The 23,192-nt window shown below is 41.6% G+C and overlaps 1 protein-coding gene and 1 pseudogene across 1 annotated transcript in view; one reads left to right on the top strand and one right to left on the bottom strand.

Moving 5' to 3' along the window:
* The window catches only part of LOC106699082 (obscurin-like), a 63,038-nt gene that overhangs the window by 33,830 nt on the left and 6,016 nt on the right, over positions 1-23,192 (bottom strand). Inside the window, exons 4-5 of the mRNA XM_023763819.1 lie at positions 22,523-22,798; positions 19,554-19,829 (exon numbers count right to left, since the gene is read on the bottom strand). Coding sequence (XP_023619587.1) covers positions 19,554-19,829; positions 22,523-22,798 — 552 coding nt within the window. The remainder of the gene's footprint in view (positions 1-19,553; positions 19,830-22,522; positions 22,799-23,192) is intronic.
* On the top strand, positions 7,939-8,023 carry LOC111828220 (annotated as a pseudogene).

Here is a 23,192-nt window from a genome sequence, read left to right on the forward strand (position 1 = left end):
AAAACCTGGGGTAGCAAAACTTATATCAGACAAAATAGACCTTAAAACAAAGACTATAATAAGACACAAAGAAGGACACTACCATAATAATAAGAGGAGCAATCCAACAAGAGAATATAATCCTTGTAAATATTTATGCACCCAACATAGGAACACCTAAATATATAAAGCAAATCTCAGACATAAAGGAAGAGATTAACAGTAATACAGTCATAGTAAAGAATTTTAACAATCCATTGGATATCAATGGATAGATCTTCTAAACATAAAATCAAGAAGGAAATAGTGGCCTTAAATGACACACTAGATCAGATGGATTTAATTGATATCTTCAGAGCATTTCATCCCAAAGCAGCAAAATATACATTCTTTGAAAAGTGCACATGGAACATTTTCTGGGATAAACCACATGTTATGAATCAAAATAAGTCCTAGTAAGTTTAAGAAGATTGAAATCATATCAAGTATCTTCTCTAACCATAATGCTATGAAACTAGAAATCAACCACAAGAAAAAAGTGAAATACACACAAACACTTAGAGGCTAAAAAACATGTTACTAAACAATGAATGGGTTAACAATGAGATTAAGGAAGAAATTAGAAGATAACTTGAAACAAATGAAAATGAAAACACAACAACTCCAAATCTATGAGACAGAGAAAAAAGTCCTAAGAGGGAAATTCATAGCATTACAGGCCTACCTCAAGAAACAAACAAAACAAAAATCTCATATAAACAATCTATCATTACATTTTAAAAAACTATAAAAAGAACATCAAACAAAGGCAAAAGTAAGTAGAAGGAAGGAAATAATAAAGATCAAAGCAGCCCTCACTGGCACTGCTCAGTGGTTAAACCTGTACACCGAAGGGTTGAGGGTTCGGTTCCCGGTCAAACGCACATACCTAGATTGCAGATTCTATCCCTGCCCCCAGGGCATGTGCAAGAGGCAACCAATTAATATGTCTCTCTCACATCGATATTTCTCTCTCTCTCTCTCTCTCTCTCTCTCTCTCTCTCTCTCTCTCTTCCCCCTCCCTTCCACTCTCCCTAGAAATCAATGGAAAATATATCCTTGGGTGAGGATTAAAAAAAGATCAGAACAGAAATAAACAAAATAGAGTCTAAAAACAACAATACAAAAGATCAATGAAGCCAAGAGCTGGTTTCTTTTTTTTTTTTTTTTTTTTTTTTTTTTTTAAATATATTTTATTGATTTTTTTTTACAGAGAGGAAGGGAGAGAGATAGAGAGCTAGAAACATCGATGAGAGAGAAACATCGATCAGCTGCCTCCTGCACATCTATTGGGGATGTGCCCGCAACCCAGGTACATGCCCTTGACCGGAATCGAACCTGGGACCTTTCAGTCCGCAGGCCGACGCTCTATCCACTGAGCCAAACCGGTTTCGGCGAGCTGGTTTCTTAAAAAGATAAACAAGACTGAAAAATCTTTAAACAGACTCATCAAGAAAAAAAGAGAGAAAGCAAATAAATAAATCATAAATGAAAGAAAAGTACACTGACTCCACAGACATACAAAGGATTGTAAGAAAATACTACAAACACTACATGTCAACAAATTGGACAATCGGGACAAAATGGATAAAAACATACAATCCTAGAAACATACAATCTCCCAAAACTGAATAAGAATAAAAAAATCTGAATACACTGATTACAACTGATGAAATAGAAGGAATAATAAAAAATCCCCAACAAACAAAGTCCGGAACAGGTTGGCTTCACAGGTGAATTTTACCAAACATTTAAAGAACTAACACCTATCTTCAAACTATTTAAAAATTGTCAAGAGGAGGGAAGACTCCCAAGCTCATTTATGAGGCCAGCATTATCCTAACTCCAATACCAGAGACACTTCAAAGAAAGAAAATTGATGCCAATATCCCTAATGAACATAGTTGCTAAAATCCTCAACAAAATATTAGCAAACCAGATCTAGCAATACATTAAAAAGATCAGACACCACGACCAAGCGGAATTTATTCCAGGGATACAATGTTGGTACAATATCCAAAAATTTACCAATGTGATACAACACATAAACAAAATTTTAAAAATCACATGATCATATAAAATTCAGTACCCATTTATGATAAAAATTCTCAGCATTATGGGAAGAGAAGAAACATATATCAACATAATGAAGACTGTTTATGACAAAACCACAGGCAACATAATAGTCAAAGGGCAAAAACTAAAAGCACTGCATCAGGAAAGAGATTTACCATTCTTATTCAACATAGTACTGGAAGTCCTAGCCACAGCAATCAGAAAAGAAAAATAAATAAAAGGCATCCAATTTTTAAAAAAAGAAGTAAAACTGTCATTATTTGCAGATGACATGACACTGTATATAGAGAACCCTAAAGATTCCATAAAAAAAAATTACTGGAACCTATAAATGAATTTAGCAAAGTAACAGAGTACAAAATAAACATCCAGAAATCAGTTGCATTTTTATACACCAATAATGAACTATCAGAAAGAGAAACTAAGTAAATAATTCCATTTACAATTGCATCAAAAATAAAATTCCTAAGAATAAATTTAACCTAGGATGTAAAAAGCCTATATTCAGAAAATCATAAGACACTGAAGAATGAAATTGAAGAAGACACAAATAAATACAAGCATATACCATGTTCATGGATAGGAAGAATTAAAAGTATTAAAATGTCCAAACCAATCTATAGATTCAGCACAATCTCTATCAAGATATCAATGATACATTTCACAGAATTAGAACAAATATTCCAAAAATTTATATGGAACCACAAAAGACCCTGAAGAGCCACCACAATCTTGAAAGAACAAAATTGGAGGAATCATACTACCTGATATCAAACTATATTACAAGGACACAGTAATCAAAACAGCATGGTACTGGCATAAAAGCAGACATACAAAACAGAATACAGAGTCCAGAAATAAACCCATGTCTTTATTGTCAATATTTGACAAAGGAGGCTAGAACATACAATGGGGTAAAGACAATCTATTCAATAAATGGTGTTAGTAAAATTGTACAGATACATGCAAAAAAATGAAACTAGAGTACCTGCTTACACCATACACAAGAATAAACTCAAAATATATTAAAGACTTAAATGTAAGACCTAAAGCCATAAAACTCTGAGGAAAAAACAGGCAGTAAACTCTCTGACATTGCACTTAGTAATATTTTATTATTGTTATTATTATCATTATTATTTTAAATCTCCACCCAAGGATATTTTTTTTGAGAGAGAGAGAGAGAGAGTAGCAGAGGAGAGAGAGGGAGAGAGAAACATCAATGTGAGAGAGACACATCAATTGGTTGCCTCTAGAACGCACTCTGACTGGGGCGGGGCGGGGGGGAGGGGTCAAGCCTTAAACTGAGGCATGTGCCCTTGACCGGGAATCGAACCTGCAAACCTTCGGTCTATGGGACAACGCTCTAACCACTGATCCAAACCAGCCAGGGCTGCACTTAGTAATATTTTTTCTGATATATCTCCTTGGGCAAGAGCAACAACAAAATAAACAAATGGGACTACTCAAACTGAAAAGGTTTTGCACAGAAAAGGAACAATAAACAAAATGAAAAGACTGCCCACTGAATGAGAAAACATTCACCAATGATACATCTGATAAGGGGTTAATATCCAACATTTATAAAGATCTGATACAACTCACCACCAGAAACACAAACAATCCAATAAAAAAATGGGCAAAGTACCTGAATAGACGTTTCTCCAAAGAGGATATACATATGAAACGATGCTCAGCATCACTAATCCTCAGAGAAATAAAATTAAAACCACAATGAGATATCACCTCACACCTGTCAAAATTACTATTATTAATAAATCAACAACAAGGGAGATATGGAGAAACAGGAACCCTTGTGAGCTGTTGGTGGGAATGCAGACTGGTGCAGCCACTATGGAAGTTCCTCAAAAATTTAAAAATGGAACTGCCTTCTGACTCAGTGATTCTACTTCTGGGAATATATCCAAAGAAACTCAAAACACTAATTCAAAATAATATGCACTCCTATGTTCATTGCAGCATTATTTACAATAGCCAAGATTTGGAAGCAGCCCAGGTGCCCATCAGTAGATGAGTGGATAAAAAAGCTGTAGTAGATTTACACAATGGAATGATACTCAATCATAAAAAAGAAAGAAACCGCCCTAACCAGTTTTGCTCAGTGGATAGAGCGTCAGCCTGCGGACTCAAGGGTCCCAGGTTCGAGTCTGGTCAAGGGCATGTACCTTGGTTGCAGGCACATCCCCAGTAGGGAGTGTGCAGGAGGCAACTGATCGATGTTTCTCTCTCATCGATGTTTCTAACTCTCTCTCTCCCTTCCTCTCTGTAAAAAAATCAATAAAACATATTTTTTTAAAAAAGAAAGAAACCTATCTTTAGTGATGGCATAGATAGACCTGAAGAGTAATATGCTCAGAGATATAAGATAGTCAGAGATAGACACATACTGAATGAGTTAATGAACAAAATAAACAAACAAAATTGAAACAGACTCAGATACAGAGAACAGACTGACATCTATCAGAGGGGAGGGGTGTTGGGGGCTGGGTGAAATAGGTGAAGGGATTAAACAGCACAAAAAAACCTCCATCAACACAGACAACAGTATGGTGATTACCAGAGGAAAGGACAGGGCAGGTAGAAGAGGGTAAATGAGACGATAAATGGTGATGGAAGGAGACTTCCCTTTGGGTGATGAACACACAATACAATATACAGATGATGTATTATAGAATTGTACACTTAAAACCTATATAATTCTATTCATCAATGTCACTGCAATAAATGCAATAAAAATGAAAAAAGAAAATACGGAATCCAGAAGATAATAGAATGGTCTCTTTAAAAAAAAAAAATATAGCCGAAACCGGTTTGGCTCAGTGAATAGAGCGTCAGCCTGCGGACTGAAAGGTCCCAGGTTCGATTCCGGTTAAGGGCATGTACCTGGGTTTCGGGCACATTCCCAGTGGGAGATGTGCAGGAGGCAGCTGATCAATGTTTCTCTCTCATCGATGTTTCTAACTCTCTATCTCTCTCCCTTCCTCTCTGTAAAAAATCAATAAAAAATATATTAAAAAAAAAATATATATATATATATGCAACTAACTGTAATTTTATATCCAGAGAAAATAGCACTCAGGATTGAAAACAAGTAATTTTTTTACACAAGTAAAAATTTTAGAACACCAGTAGACTTCCTAAAATAAATGCTGATGACACGGTTCTGCAGGAGGAAAAAAATAATAATCTCGAAATATTGGGCCCAAGTCTTAGCTCTGCAATTTTCTGTCTGTGTGAACTTTGGCAAATTATGTAATTTTCTTGTGCCTTATCTTAAATGGGAATAATAGGAGTTCCTCCTCACGAGGTTGTTGCAAAGTTTACATAAGTAAAAAGACAAGAAGCACTTCCTAAAAGCCATCCCTTAGCATGTAATTAATAGCCACCTAGCTACTACATGGAAAACTTTATGAGAGCAATTAACCTAAGGAACATATGAGAGACCTTAAGGAACCTATCTGTGATGTCCAGGTAGAAGGAGACCCTCTGGCCCCCTGCCTTCCCCACATGCTACAGCACAAAGTCGCCTGGTGCAGCCCATGGACTCCACATGCACTTTAGAGCTCCCACTCAGTTCCTTCCCACCCTTATGCTACATCACCTCCATCTGGGCCTGGGCCACTCACAACTCAGTATGGCACTGGCTCCCACCTCAATCTGCACCTCCCTGTGTGACAGCTGTTCCTTGGCAAACATGGCTGCAGGCTCTGGGGGCAGGAAGGGATACACAAGGTCAGAGACAATCAAATGTCTAGAACTGATTAAGGGCCCACCTCTGGATCTCAAAACCATAATGCCCATTTTCTTATTTAACTCAAGCAACTTCACACTTAGAAGATGCATAAGGCAAAGGACAGGTTAGTTCTCAGAATATGAAGCCTTCCAGTTCAATAATTTTTAGGATGGTGTATGTTACAATTGAGGTTCTGGCATCTATTTATCAACTGTGATTTCATAATTATTCTTACAAAGGAAAGCATACTTTGTGGATTGAACATCAAAGCATAAGTATTTTCAGGGAGAATTTATTATGTAATGACACCAAGAACAGACAATATTCTAGTCATACAAGCACTGATAGAAAGGATGCTAACACAGTCTGCAGCTTCTAGCACACCAATCACCATTAGTGTAATCAAAGCCTTAACCTTGGAATCAGATGCTGTTTTTCACTAACTTACTTCCTTTACTTCATATCACATTAAGACCCATTTTGTTTTTTATAAAGTACTAGAGGCCCAGTGCACGAATTTGTGCACCAGTGGGGTCCCTTGGCCTGGCCTGCGGGATCCGGCCAAAACCAACTCTCTGACATCCCCTGAGGGGTCCTGGATTGCGATAGGATGCAGGCCAGGCTGAGGGACCCCACCGGTGCATAATCAGGGCTGGAGAGGAACACGGGAGGTTGGCCAGCCGGGGAGGGACCACGGGAGGGCTCCAGGGCATGTCGGGCCTGTCTCGCTCAGTCCCAATCAGCCAGACCCCAGCAGCAAGCTCACCTACCAGTCGGAGCATCTTCCCCCTGGTGGTCAGTGGACATCATAGCAAACAGTTGAGCGAACTTAGCATATCATTAGCATATTATGCTTTGATTGGTTGAATGGACGACCAGACACTTAGCATATTAGGCTTTTATTATATAGGAGGATATCCTCTGGTAATTCTTTCAGCAAGCTTTTGGAAATGATAAATTCTAACTACTTTCTTTGTCTTTATTTAATCCTCCCTTTTGAATGATAGTTTAGCTGGATACAGAATTCTAGGTCAATGGTTACTTTCCCTCAAAACTTTAGAGAATATTTTCTGTGTTTTTATTCCAATTAACAAATTGGCAGAAAGGATTACTGCTGTTCCATAAATCTTTTTCTTCTCTCTGGTGATTTTTAAGATCTCCTCTTAGATTTTGGTCTTCTGTGATTCACTATGACGTGTCCAGTTGTGAACGTGTTTTCTTTTTTTCTTTCTTTTTTTTTTTATGAATCTGTTTTCTTTACATTTCCCATTTTTTTCTTGTGAGTTCTGAATTTAAAAATTCATATACTTTACAATTTCTAAATGTTCTATGCATGGTTTCTTTTATTATTTCATCTTCCCCATTCTCTGTAGTCTCTCATAGAAGTCCTTTCATTTATTTATTTATTTTAAAGAATATATTTTTATTGATTTCAGAAAGGAAGGGAGAGGAAGAGGGGGATAGAAATATCAATGATGAGAAAGAATCATTGATTGGTAGCCTCCTGCAAGTCCCACACTAGGGATCAAACCTGCAACCTGCATGTGCCCTGGCCAGGAATCAAACCTGTGGCCTTCTGGTTCATAAGTCGATGCTCAACACTGAGCCACACTGGCAGGGCCATAGAAGTCCTTTTAGACATATGTGTGATCTTCTGCTGCTCTTTCCCAAGTTTATCAATATCTCCTATTTTTAATCTATCTATGATTCATTTTGAGTAATTTCCTCAGGTATATATTCTAGTTCAGTAATCTCTGTTCTGTAATTCTACATCTGATTTATTGTTTATCCAGTCTGAGAAGCAGAAAGAAAAAAGATAAAGAAAAACAGACCTTCAGATACCTATGGGACAACATTGATTTGAACCATCATATGCATAATGGGAGTCCATCAGGAGAGGAGAAAGGGGTACAGAGAATATTTAAGAAATAATTATTTTAAAACTTCCAAAATTTGATGAAAGACATGAATTTACAAATCCAAATAACCTCAACAAACCCCAAGCAAAATAAACTAAAAGAGTGCTCATTTCAGCAGCACATATACTAAAATAATAATAATAATAATAATAATAATAAAATAAAAAATAATAACAATAAAGAATGATACAAAGAAGATTAGCATGGCCCCTGCACAAGGATGACACACAAAATTCATGAAGCGTTCCATAAAAAAAGAAAGAAAGAAACTAAAAGAGATCTACACAGACATATTTACTCAAACTGTCAAAAGCCAAAAAAAATGAGAATTTTGAAAGCAGCAACAGAGAAGCAACTCATCAAAAACAAGAGTTCCTCACTAAAATTAATAGCTGATTTTGCTTCAGAAACCAGACAGGTCAGAAGGCAGTAGGATGACACATTTAAAAAGCTGAAAGAAAAAACTATCAACCAAGAATTTTATACCTGGTAAAGCTGCTCTTCAAAAAAAGGAGTACTTAATATATTCCCAGATAAACAAAAACTGAGGGCTTTGTTGCTATTAGACCTTTCCCACAAGAAATGCTAAAAAAAAAAAAAAGTCCTTCAGGACAAAATAAAAAGACACAAGACAGTAACTTGAAAGCATGTGAAAAGATAAAGAACATCAGCAAATGTAGCTAGATAGATAAATATAAAAGCCAGTATTGTAGCATTTTTTACTTGTAACTCTTGTTTTTTTCTATATGACTTAAAATAGAAATGCAAAAACAATAATTATAAATCTATAAAGTTATTAACACACAATGTATGAAACATAATGTGACAAGAAGAAAATAAAACAGGGGTGAGACACAGAGTTTTTATTGAAACTAAGATGATGTCATTTCAAACTTTATTATTATAAAGTTATTAATTGTACTCCCAGGGTAACTACTAAAAAAATTAAAGGTGATGATAGATGATAGATGACAGGTAGGTAGGTAGATAGATAGATAGATAGATATGAAGAAATGATTGGGGGGAGAAAAAATGGCTGCAGTCTAAGGAAATTCTATCTGCTTGCTCTCAACACCAGACTGGACTTGTAGCAGGCTAATCTGAAGAACATTCAACTTGAAAAACCACCTGAAAAAATACTGTGAGTGTGGACTGTGGAGGGAGGACAGGAGAAGACATGGTGTGGGTGAGCCAATGTGCACAGCTAAGCACCTTGGCTGGAAAGCTGGAGGGAAGGTGTGGCAGAGCAGCTCCTGCCCCCTAGGAGAGCAGAGTCTCAATCACACACAGGGATTCCCAAACCAAAGCAACAGAGAAGGGAAGGGGAGCCCACAAAGCATCAGGCAGTGGGAATAAGTAGGAATTCAGTCCACCAGGGTAACTCAGACCACCCTATCCCAGACAAAAAGTGAGTACTGAGTTACAATACAGCCTGGGAAGCTCACCAGATTGGTGTCTGTGGGAAGGTCAGCTCAGCAGAACTCTAGACCAGGAGAGGGGTCTGAGCAGACCACCCAGCAGTGAATCTGAAGGGTCAGTTATTCTCTGAAAGAACTTTCCCCAAAGAGCAGGATGGGGGCCAGTCTGAGTGTCCTGGGAAAAAGGCTCAATTCTCCCAACCTCAAATGAAGAGGAGCCGCCCTTTCCCCCACCTGTGGAACAGCTCTGGGCTAGAAATCTGTGCCCCAGCAGCTGGGCCTGGTGGCATAGAGGACTTGAACATCTCTGGCCAGGTGGGAGCCTGAGCAGAAACCCCGCCCAGTGAGAGCAGGCCTTGCTGAGCCAAGTGGGGCAGAGTGATTTTTTTGTTCTATTTTGTTTTTTGTGTGTGCTTTGTTTAAATCCCAACTGCTAGAGGTGGCAACAAGGGGGTGCCAGCAATCCAGGGAGAGCTAAGGCATTGGGAGGAGAGGAAGAGTCGCCTATCCCTCCTACAAGCTATGGGCACCACCCCCAAGGCAAATCTGTTAAAAACATCCTGACCTGGACCAGATACCCCACCAAGCCTAGGTCCGTGGGAGAAGGGAAAGCAGCCCAGAACAAGTATATTCAAGGGGCAAGTCCGAGCAGACCCAGCCTCTGGACTATGGAGGCCCCACCCACCGGAATACTTGGGGACCCACAAGGCTTCAGCCAGGCTGCCCAGGGCTAGGCAGAGATAGTGACTCACATTGGCCAGCATCAGAGAACTGCCCAGGAGGCCTGGGACCCACACACCAAGGGGCCAGATAAAACAGCATCACAGCAAAACCCAGCGAGCTCCACAAATAGCAGACTCAAAGTTTTTTGTTTGTGTTTTTCTTTGGTGGTGGTGGTTGGGGGGGGGGGGGTGATTTGGTTTGGATTTTCTTTCTCTCTCTTCTTCTCTCTTTTTTCTCATAGTCTCTAATTGCTATCTTTTATTTTAGCCAAATATTTTTCTTTCTCATTCTCTTTACTTTTTGTTCTTACATTTAATTCAATTATTTGTTCTTCTCTTTTCTCTTTTCCCATCTTCTTTTTCTATTCTATATCTCATTTTATTTAGTATTATTACTTTTTAAAATTATTATTATATTATTCATTATTTTCTACCTTTTATTTTGATACTTACACTATTTCTGGTCTCTTCCTTCTTTGCTTTCATATTCTCTTTTTTAAATTTATTTTAGTATTTTTCTTTCCTCCTTTAATTCTTCAGGTCTTTGTTAGTGTGCCTGATTTTGTGTGCTTGCTTGCTTTTTAGTCTTTTGGTTGAGGTTGTTGTTTTCATTATTGTTGGTGTTTTGCTTTTATGTTTGTTTGTTTGTTTGCTTTTTAGTTTTTTTGTTGTTTTCTTCATGATCTTTTTGGTTTGGTCTTGTTTCATTCTGTCAGTACCTGCATAACAGTTGGCACGATGAGGTCGGGGTTGGGACTCACAGTCAATAAGCCTGAGGGCTGAACTCATCCACAAATGGAACAACAGAAATCAAGACCCAAATTCAACAGGAGAACCCACAGCACACAGCTCAGAAGATCAAGGAGTCTACACCACTGGGTCCCACTGGAGGCATAGGAGTTTTCTCCAACACACAGAAACAAACACATAGAAACAGAAAAAAAGAGGGGGAAAACAAAGAAACAGTCCCCAAATGAAAGAACAGGAAGAATCTCCAGAAAAAGAGCTAAATGAAATGGAGGCAAGCAATTTATCAGATATAGAGTTTAAAGTAATGTTTATAAAGATTCTCAGACAACTTAGTGAGAACTATAAGGAACTCAGTGCAAATTATCAGCATGAAAACAGATATAGATATCATGAATAAGAAGCAATCAGAAATGATGACATAGCTGAAGTAAAAAACACCCTGGAAGCAATCAACAGAAGATTAGAAGAAACTGAAAAGAAATCAGCAAATTAGAAGACAAGGTAAAAAAACAAAAACAAAAACACACAACACCCAATCAGAGAAGCAATCAGCAAAAAAAATTAAAAAGAAAGCTCATTTAAGGGATCTTTGTAACAATATGAAACATAACAACTTCTGTATCATAGGGGTTCCAGAAGATGAAGAATCTGAGCAGGGAATAGAGTACCTGTTTGAAGAAATAATGACAGAAAACTTCACTAACCTGGTGAAAGAAAAAGTCACTCAAGTTCAGGAAACACACAGAGTCCCAATCAAGATGAACCCCAAAGAACCCACATCTTGACACATCATAATTAAAATGGCAAACATTGCCTGACCAGCATGGCTCAGTGGTTGAGTGACAACCTATGAACCAGGAGGTCAGGGTTCAATTCCTGGTCAAGGCACATGCCTGGGTTGCGAGCTCCATCCCCAGCATGGGGCATGCAGGAAGCAGCCAATCAATGATTCTCTCTCTCTCTCTCCCTTTCCCTTCCTCTCTGAAATCAATAAAAATATATTTAAAAATAAAATGGTAAATGTTAAAGGCAAAGAGAGAACCTAAAAGGCCTCAAGAGAGAGACAGAAAAATACCTAAAAGGGAGCTCCCATTAGACTGTCAGTAAACACTTCAGACCAGAAGGGAGTGTCATGAAGTATACAAAGTACAGACCGTCCTCGGGTTATGTCGGACTTGACGTACGTTGTTTTGTGGTTACGTCGCCATCTCCCATTTATTTATAAAAAGGAAAAAAAAAGTTCTGTCATTTCAACGTATGTACATATGTGCTTTATGTTTTTTATTATTTATTTAACACAAGTAAAGGTCAGGAATTGTTATCTTTCTTTTAAATTTTTTTTACTGTTTCACTACATTACTACTGTGTATGTGCTCCATGTGAGTGACGTAGGTGCTTATGTAAGTGGGTTCCGACTCACAGCGAAAATCACGTTATGTGGCGCCATAGGAACAGATCTCCGCCATAACCCGAGGACCAACTGTATTACAAAGCAAGTGTCTGAATCCAAGACTACTCTATCCAGCAAGGCTATCATTCAAAATTGAAGGTGAAATAAAGAGCTTCTCAGACAAAACAAGGCTAAAGTTGTTTATCACTACCAAACCAGCACTGCAATAATTGCTAAAGGAAGTGGTGTAAGAAAAAGAAATAGAAAGAGAGGGATGCAGGCATAAAGAATAAAAATGACAGTAAGTAAGTACCTATCAATAATAACCTTTAATGTAAATCGCTTAAATGCTCCAATCAAAAGACATAGGGTAGCTGACTGGATAAGAAAACATGACCCATTATATTCTGTCTACAAGAGACCCAGCTCAGAATCAAAGACTCATACAGAATGAAAGTGGAGGAATGGAAAAAAAATTTTCCATGCAAATGGAAATGAAAGAAAAGGCTGGGGTAGCAATACTCATATATGAAGAAATAGACTTCAAAATGAAGGCCATAGCAAAAGACAATGAAGGTCACTACATAATAGTGAAGGGATTGATACAACAAGAGGATATAACCCTGGTAAACATATATGCCACCCAATATAAAACACTCGTGTGTGTGTGTGTGTGTGTGTGTGTGTGTGTGTATAAACTTCTTGAGGACTTTAAGGGAGAGATCAACAACAATATAATCATAGTAGGGGACTTTAACACCCCACTGACATCACTGGATAGATCTTCTAGACAAAAAATCAACAAGGAAACAGGGATCCTAAATGACACACTAGATCAGATGTAATTAATTAACACTTACAGAACATTTCACCCCAAAGCTGCAGAATATACATGGTTCTCAAGTGCATACAGGTCATTCTCAAAGATAGACCACAGATTAGGACACAAAATAAGTCTCTACAAGTTCAAGAAGATGGGAATCATATCAAGCATTTTCTCAGTTCACAATGGAATGAAATTAAAAATCAAATATAATAAAAACACTCCAAAATATTCAAACATATGGAGGGTAAATAGCATCTTATTAAATAATGAATGGGTTACCAATGAGATCAAGGAAGAAATCAAAAACTTCCAGGAAACAAACGAACACACACAAAAACAAAATATGTGGGACACAGCAAAAGCAGTCCTGAGTGGCAAGATTATAATACTACAAGCCTACCTTAAACACACACACACAAGAAAATTTTCTAATAAACTATCTAACCTTACAACTAAAAGAATTAGAAGGAGAACAAGAAGAAAAACCAGCGTAAGTAGAAGGAAGGAAATAATAAAGGTTTAAGTGGAAACAAATGACATAGACACTAAAAAGAAAAAAACAATACAAAAGGTCAATGAAACCAACTGCTGGTTCTTTGAAAAGATAAGATAGATGAAGCACTAGTCAGACTCAAGAAACAAAGAGAGAGGACCCAAATAAATAAAATCAGAACAGAAAGTGGAAAAGTAACAACTAACACTACAGAAATACAAAGGATTAAACAACTATATGCCAACAAGCTGGAAAACCTCGATGACATTGACAAATTCCTAGAAAAATACACTCTTACAGATCTGAATCAGGAAGAATCAGAAAACCTCAAGAGACCAATAACAACTGATGGAATAGAAACAGTCATCAAAAAACTCCCAGCAAACAAAAGCTTTATCCAGATGACTTCACAGGGGAATTTTACCAAACATTCAAAGAAGAACTAACACCTATACTCCTCAAACTATTCCAAAAAATCCAAGAGGAAGGAACACTTGCAAGCACTTTTTATGAGGCCAGCATTATCCTAATACTACAATCATATAAAGACACTACAAATAAAGAGAATTACAGGCCAATATCCCTAATGAACATAGATGCTAAAATCCTCAACAAAATATTAGCAAATCAGATCCAGCAATATATTAAAAAAGATCACACATCATGAGGATGTAGGATTTATTCCAGGAATGCAAGTCTGGTACAACATTCACAAATCAATAAATGTGATACAGCACATAAACAGTGAAAGACAAAAATCACATGATCATGTCAACCGACATAGAAAAAGCATTCAACAAAATCCAACACCCTTTTTTGATAAAAACTCTCAGCAAAATGGAGTAGAGGGGTCATACCTCAACATAATAAAGGCCCTATATGACAAACCTACAGCCAACATCATATTCAATGGGCAAAAACTAAAAGCATTTCCCCTAAGAACAGAAACAAGACAGGGATACCCACTTTCAACACTCTTATTCAACATAGTACTGGAAGTTCTAGCCACAGTGAAAAAATATCCTCGGGTGAGGATTAACAAACAAAATACTCTCAACAAAGTGCATATAGGAGAAACTTACCTCAGCTTAATAAAGGCCTGATAAACCCACAGCTAACATCACACTCAATGATGAAAACCTAAAAACTCTTCCTCTAAGATCAGGAACAAGACATGGATGCCCACTCTCACCACTATTATTCAGTAGCCCAGTGCAGGAATTCATGCACATTGAAAGGAAATTAATTAGAAGAAATATTTTAATATTGTTATCCGCCCTTTCTCTATAATAGAAATGTCAACCAAATTCACAATCGACAATGACAGATGGAAACATACACATGCGATTGGCTCCAGCAAGAGCTTTATATGTATCACGCCTGCACGAGTCAACTTAGCCTTTTATAAATATATAACAAACTTGCTTAATTAGACTTGCTTTCTGACTTAGCTAAACTTTTTCCAGCCCAGTGAAGCACCCAAACTTCTCTTTCAGGTAATTGTCATCAACACAGCAGTAAATATCAACACGAAGCAGATTATTATTGTACATCACACAGGGAGAACAAAGGGTAAAATATTTAACTGCAGCAGTGTTTGACTATATTCTGTTCAGTGAGAAAACCTGAAGTCATTTTCATGGTCCACCATTTCTTACTTCTTTTCAATTGGGTCAAGTTTCTAAGCTTTCTAAATCTCCGTTTTCCAGCTAATGAAAAGAAAAGAAGATTCCACCGAGTCTCCTCTCTACCTACTCCAGGACTTCTGTGAGGATCAAATGAGATGAGGCACATGAAAATACTTCACAGACATTTGGTTACAGAGTAAAGTGTTTCCACTATAAAGCAAGTCATGTTCCTGGGCTGAAGAAACTCCAAGGAGGCTAGTTAGTTGCTAGGAAGAAGAAGCTGGGCGTTGCTACGTGACGTCATTACCCAGACTGTTGGACACTTAGCATATTAGCCTTTTATATGTACAAATAGTACTGAGGTCCTAGCCACAGCAATCCAAAAAGATAAAGAAATAAAAGCTCTAGCCGGTTTGGCTCAGTGGATACAGCATCGGCCTAAATGATCCCGGGTTCGATTCAGGTCAAGGGCACATGTCTGGATTGCAGTATCGATCCCCAGTTGGGGGCATGCAGGAGGCAGCCGATCGATGGTTCTCTTTCATCGTTAATGTTTCTGTCTCTCCCTCTCCCTTCCTTTCTGAAATCAATGAGAATATATTTTAAAAAAAGAAAAGAGCCCTGACCGGTTTGGCTCGGTGGATAGAGTTTGGGCCTGCGGACTGAAGGGTCCTGGGTTCGATTCTGGTCAAGGGCATGTACCTTGGTTGTGGGCATATCTCCAGTGGGGGGTGTGCAGGAGGCAGCTGATCGAAGTTTCTCTCTCATCGATGTTTCTAACTATCCCTCTCCCTTCCTTTCTGTAAAAAATCAATAAAATACATTCAAAGAAAAAAGAAAAGAAATAAAAGGCATCCAAATTGGAAAGGAAGAAGTAAAACTGTCACAATTTGCAGATGACATGGTACTATATATAGAAAACCTAAAGATTCCACAAAAAAGTTAATCTATATATAAAAGCTTAAGCAACCATTATGACCAAATGACCAGAACAACTGGTCGACCAGTTGCTATGATGTGCACTGACCACCAGGGAGCATACGCTCAATGCAGGAGCTGCTCCCTGGTGGTCAGTGCGCTCCCACAGCCAACCTCCCACAGCATCTCCTCCCCGGCCAGCCAACCTCACGCGGTCCCTCACTGTGGCCGGCCCGGCCTTGATGGGCCGCAATCACTGGCCAGGCCTAGGGACCCCACCCATGCACAAATTCATGCACTGGGCCTCTAGTAAAATTAATAAAAGAATTCAATAAAGTAGCAGGATATAAAGTTCATATACAGATATCCATCACTTTCCTATACAATCAGACAAAAAAATTAAGCAACCAATCCCATTTACAACTGCATCAAAAATAAATAAATAAATAAAATGCCTAGGAATAAATGCCAAGGAGGTGAAAGACCTGTACTCTGAAAACTATAAGACATTGAAGAAAGAAATTGAAGACATACTCATGGATAGGAAGGATTAATATTGTTAAAATGACCACGCAGATTCAATGCAATTCCTATCAAAATACCAATGACATTCTCAGAACTAGAATCCTAAAATTTATATGGAATCACAAAAGACTATGACTAAGCCAACCATGAATGAGGAAGAAGAACAAAGTTGGAGGTATCACACTCCTTGATTTCAAACTATACTACAAAGCTGTAATAATCATAACAGTGCTGTGGTATTGGCACAAAAGCAGACACACAGATCAATGGAACGGAAGAGAGAGACTACAAAAAACCTTTGCTCACATGGTCAGGACACATACAAACATCAACCAGTGAATGCATAAATAAGTGGAACAACAAATCTCTCTTTCTCCCATCCTTTCTCTCTCTCTCTCTCAAATCAATAAATAAAAATTTTTTTAAAAAGAATTCATTTTAAAGACATCTCTATGCAAAGACCACCAGTTTGGGGTGAAGCCTGGAGGCCTGTGGGCCTCCAGCCCCTCACTGTACATCCCAAGGAAGCTCTGCCCCGGGTGTAAGAGCATCACCTCACTGTGCATAAACTTGACAAAGCCGCGTGGGCCTGTGAACACACAGGTCTCTGGGTCCCACTTTAGAGTAGTGTGTTCCAAAGAAAAAACACGGTTTGAGAAGCTTGGCCTTAATAATCCAACATGGTTCCTGCTCAGCCTCCTGCCCAATCCTCAGACACAGCCAGCTGCTGCCATCCAGAGCTTTCTGGACACCCTGTCACATGCACAGTTCCTGTTGTACTGCCAGCCCGACACACTTGGGTTCCTCCTCCAGGACCAACACGAGGGCCTGCTGCCTGGATCTCTGGCCCACCAAGCAAGCTCAGACCCTTTCCCTTGCCTACCTCATACCCAGAACCCAGTCCAGTGGTCAGAACCCACACTGCCTTGGAGGGAGTTGGTGGAAGGTGGCCCGTGCCATTGCAGAGCAGCAGGGATGGGCTTAGGGGGCAGCCCTTCAGCACTGCGCTAGAAGATCTATTACCACCCCACTTCACAAATGAGAACACTGAGACACAGAGAATAACTGTAGGAGGCCCCAGGGAGACTAGAACAAATGACCACACACAGAGGCTAAAAACAACAGGTATCTATCCTCTGCAGGTCTGGAAGCCCAAGATCAAGATGTTACAGGGCCATGCTCCATCTGGAGGCTCCAAAGAGGGTCCTTTCTTCCCCTTCCAGCTGCTGGTGCGTCAAGCATCCGTGGGCTTGTGGCCACATCACCCCATCTCTGCCTCTGTTGTCACATGGCCATCTTCCTGTGTGTGTCTCAAATCTCCCCTTCCTTTTTCTATAAGGACCCCATTGGATTCAGGGCCCACCTCATCCAGATCATCTCATCTAGAGATCATAAAGTGAGGACATCTGCAGAGACCCTATTTCCACATAAGGCCACAGTGATCTGAAGTCCCAGATGGGTGTGAATTACACGGGGACAGGACATTAACAACTTCCCCAAGGTCACCCAGCTACTAAGAGGCACGAGTGAGATCTGACCCTGTCCATACTCTGATCCCTCCACAGCCAGCCTTGAAGGGTGTGACCACCCTGATGTGGGCATGGACCGACCTGCCACACAGCCCCCTCAACAGACCCACCTCCTCCAGTCCCGATGTCCCACTGACAAGACAGGAAGGTCAGGGGCTCACCTCCCAGGCTACCTGGAGCAGGGCATGGCTGTGGGAAAACATGCTTCAGGCTCCCAGAAAGGAGAGCACCTGCCTTCCAAACAGAAGAGACAACAGGTGACACCCAAGCTCCCTGCCCAGGGTATTCACAGTCTCTCCAAGCTAGCCCTCCAAACACACTAATCCATGTGCACACTGCTGTGAGCGATTCTGCAGAAAGAATTTAGGTCCCAGGTCAGCTGGCTCTTAGTTCATCAAAAGGGAGATGACCCTAGGTGGGCCTGAACTAATCAGGGGAGCCCTGAAGGGGAAGAGCTCTTTCTGGCCAAAGATTGGACACAGGGGGATTCTCCACAGCTGGCCTGAAGAGGGAGGGACCATATGGCCAAGGACCAAAAGCGGCCCCCATCTGCCAGCCAGCCAGGAAATAGCCTCACACTCAGACCCGCAAGGGATGGAATTCACCAACAACTTAGATGAGCTTGGAAGAGGACTCCCAGAGGACTCAACCAATGGCATGTGGATTCCAGCCTCTGAGACCCTGAGCTGAAAATCCAGCCACACCATGCTCGGACGTCCCACCTACAGAACTGTGAGCCAATCAATAGGCATTGTTTTAAGCCACTGAGTTTGTAATCATTTGTTGCACAGCAGTAAAAAAACAAAAACTTTAAAAACATCCCTTGCAAATTCTTCCCATCTTGAATGTGCTGGCTGGAGCTGTGAAAGCCATCTTGTGACCATAGGCATTAGAATGAAAACGGTTAAACGCTCAGGATGGCAAAGAATTAGAGACAGACAGAGCCTGAGTCCCTGCGATGTCCCTGTGAGAGACAATTGGATGTGGTCCTCAGGGAGCCACTGCTCTACTTCTCCCCCTTTGGAATCAAGTTGGCCTTCTACTTGGCTTTGCACAACAGGACACAAGGGGGTAACATTCTGGGATGGCTGAAAATAGATATTAGGAAGCCCTATAGTACCACCATTCTCTGAGGGAACCCAGACACTATGTGAAGGAGCCCAGGCTGGCCACATGGAGAAAAAGGCCTGTGGGTGAGATACCACCAGAAGAGAACGGGGTCTCAGAAAGAGAAGTGAGCCCAGCCAACATCACAGAAAGAGAGACCTGTCACCTCCACCAGCCCCACCCTCCGGAGCCATCCTAACTGGGATATCAGATACATGAATAAGGTCAGGCTGGCTCCTTCTGTCCCCAACAAACCACATGAGCAGAGATGAGCCACCCCCACTGAGCCCTGACCCACAGAATCGGACAGTAACCATTGTTCTTCCAGGCCTCTGGGCTTGGGGGATATCTGTTACTCAACACCAAATAACTGGCTGAACAGGCCCTGATGAGGCTGCTGACTGCTGCCCCTGCACACACACTGAAACACATCTCCAGGCCTGTTCCCAGAGTACTCAAACCTTTGATTCGTCAACAGACCTGTGACATCCAGATGGAAGGTGACCCTCTGGCCCCCGGCCTCGCAGATGTACTCCCCGCTGTCCCCCTTCGCCGCCTGCTGCAGCACCAGCCGCCGGGTGCAGCCCGTGGCCTCCACGCGCACTTTCGAGCTCCCGCTCAGCTTCTTGCCATCCTTGTACCACGTCACCTGCGTCTGAGCCTGGGCCACCTCGCAGCTCAGCGTGGCACTGGCCCCGGCCGTGGCCTTCACCTCGCTGTGTGCCGACTGCTCCTTGGCAAACACCACCGTGGGCTCTGGGGACAGGGAGGGATGCACAGGGTCAAAGATATTTTCTAAATCACGAGGACAGCACTGGGGACGGAAGGACTAAGCAGGGACGTGGCAGGACGGGAAAATTCTCAAGGCTCTGTGTGACCCGCAGAAGCCCCAGCACCTTCTCAGCACAAGTAGCTCATTCATCTGCACATGGACCACTGCCCAGGGGCGGTCCCCGCTGGAGACACCGTGAAGCACTTCTCCGGAGCACACACCCTCCAGCAGAGGGACTTCAGGCCATGAGGTGTGCACACACCCTCCCCAGGTGACCAAGTCTTTCCCGGTTGTGCAGGGACCATTCCCAACCAGCGAGGGACAGTTCCTGGGCTCCACCTCCCACCCGCACTCCCTGTGTCACCTGCTGGACACCTAGGGCACTGAGCTGTGCATCCTGAGCCTGTCTCTTTCATGGTTTGGATGACTCACAAAGTGGTGGGCCTTTGCTATGTTTGCGGTCTTTACTGTTTGCTCTTCTGCATGTGTCTGTTCATGGGCATTTTGGACACCATAATATTTCTCCCCACTCCCACCAAGTCTAATAATTTATCTTTTGCGTAGGTCATATTATCGGAATTTCACTTCAGTTTTTTCACACTTTTGTATGTTGCACTTTATTTCCTGCTTCCCTGCTGACAAAAGTGGTGACTGTGAGCCCCGTTGCCTGGTCCCGGATCTCACAGGCACAGCTTTCAAGTGTCACTTAGTGTGATTAGCTGGTTTTCCTTCAGTGTTATTTATCAGAAGAAGGATGAACCGTTTTATTTCTAATTGGCTAAGAATCTGCGGCATGAAGAGATATTGATAAACTATTTCTTCCACATTTCTGACATTAAATGTTATCAAACTCAACTCTGCATTGATGAGGCGATCGCTTCATACTTTAGTTTCAATCTGCTCACGTCATGAGGTATGTTGATTTGCTGTCCTCTGTAGTGCTCACACACCTGGGCCGTGTCTTTCATTATAGTGCATCGTCCTCTTAATACACTGCCGATTCATTTTGATACTACTTAGCTTCAGATTTCGGCCTTGGTCTCCACAATGCATTGGCCCATACTTTGAATTCTCCCTATCAGATGCTGGTCGCCGAAACCGGTTTTGCTCAGTGGATAGAGCGTCGGCCTGCGGGCTGAAAGGTCCCAGGTTCGATTCCGGTCAATGGCATGTACCTGGGTTGCGGGCACATCCCCAGTAGGAGATGTGCAGGAGGCAGCTGATTGATGTTTCTCTCATCAATGTTTCTAACTCTCTATCTCTCTCCCTTCCTCTCTGTAAAAAATCAATAAAATATATTATAAAATAAATAAAATAAAAAAAGATGCTGGTGATAGATGTCATGCTGGTGCCATGTAATAAGCCAGAGACTGTATTTCCATTTCTAGCTCTAGAAGGATCTCCATGAACAAGCAATAATTTCCTTGCAGATTTCCAGTCGGGCCACTGGGGTGTCATCTTCACCTATAAGAGCTTTTTTTTGTGGTTCCATTTATTGAAACGGTTGTAGGACTATTTGAGATGTCAAATCTTATGCCACTTTTCATGAAGTTTTCTAATAATTTGGTCAATTTCTCAAAACTTTTCACATTTACTGCTACTAAATAATTTGTCATATTCTCCTACACTAACAATTAAAAACATTTGCTGGATTCTTTTTGTATCTATACACACTCACGAGCTATTATTGTACACAGATATAATACCAAACTGTTAGCTAGAGGCACCTGGAAGTCGATTTGAGGTTAAAACTCTCCTAGCAAAATGAAAATACAGTTAGTTCACAGACATCTCTGTGAACACCATGGACAGGGACAAATACACATGTGTCCTTAGGAAATACTACGACATAAATACTGACTCAACAGTCAAGGGCTATCGCTATAGTTACTTGTCTTCAACAAGGCATGCAGTGTGGGAGAAGCTCCTGATTCCTCTCCATGTCCCAATCTGGTATACATCAGAGTCCCAGGGGATTCTGACACAGGACTCAAAAAGAAACCGAGATGTACTTTAGGAAGAGAATTTCAGACCTCAAAGGTACAGGTCCCCGCCACACGTGCAGATCTTGTGGTCTCTTTTTAATTTTTGCACAGACCTTGCATGAAAACACGGATCTAGATTTTGGGACAATGAGGATTCAGTAACTTCTACATCCACATGCAAAGGAGTGCCCTACAAAACTACAATTTGCTACCACACTGTTCAGTCTGAGATGGATCCAAGTAAGATTGGGTGGCAGCAACTTCCCCACATTCTGTTGTAATGAAATTCAAATATGTCTGCCCGTGTTGCTGGCTGTGGGCATCTGGGAGCTACCAGGACTTGGGGAGTAGGAAATTCACATAACACAGGTAAGAGAGGTCTGGTCTACCTCAGACTCCACGTGAAAGGTAGAGCCCGAGTCCCGGCTGGAGAGGGGCACCCAGAAGTCTCTGGCAGGTGCTGGGAACTATGACTGAGCAAAACCTGAGCACCACTCAGCTTGTACAGGAAGACCTCTCCCTTCTGCTCACACTCTGCCCACCCAGCCTGGTCTGGCCCCACCACTGGGATGATACGGGAGATGGAGGATAGAAGGCTAAAGAGGTGAGGTCCAGTGGAAAGAGCCCCAGGTGTGTCCGGCTGTAGTCATTACCTACACACAAGGCTAAGTTAGTGCCACCAAAGAACCGACCTGGGACATCTAGGTTGAAGGTGACCTTCTGGCCCCCGGCCTCGCAGGTGTACTCCCCGCTGTCCCCCTTCGCCGCCTGCTGCAGCACCAGCCGCCGGGTGCAGCCCGTGGCCTCCACGCGCACTTTCGAGCTCCCGCTCAGCTTCTTGCCATCCTTGTACCACGTCACCTGCGTCTGAGCCTGGGCCACCTCGCAGCTCAGCGTGGCACTGGCCCCGGCCGTGGCCTTCACCTCGCTGTGTGCCGACTGCTCCTTGGCAAACACCACCGTGGGCTCTGGGGACAGGGAGGGATGCACAGGGTCAAAGAAATTTTCTAAATCACGAGGACAGCACTGGGAAAGGAAGGACTAAGCAGGGACGGGAAAATTCTCAAGGCTCTGTGTGACCCGCAGAAGCCCCAGCACCTTCTCAGCACAAGTAGCTCACTCATCTGCACATGGACCACTGCCCAGGGGCGGTCCCAGCAGGAGACACCGTGAAGGACTTCTCCGGAGCACACACCCTCGAGCAGAGGGACTTCAGGCCATGAGGTGTGCACACACCCTCCCCAGGTGACCAAGTCTTTCCCGGTTGTGCAGGGACCATTCCCACCCAGCGAGGGACAGTTCCTGGGCTCCACCTCCCACCCGCACTCCCTGTGTCACCTGCTGGACACCTAGGGCACTGAG

Source organism: Myotis lucifugus, unplaced genomic scaffold (assembly GCF_000147115.1).
Source record: "Myotis lucifugus unplaced genomic scaffold, Myoluc2.0 scaffold_302, whole genome shotgun sequence".
Lineage (NCBI taxonomy): Eukaryota > Metazoa > Chordata > Mammalia > Chiroptera > Vespertilionidae > Myotis > Myotis lucifugus.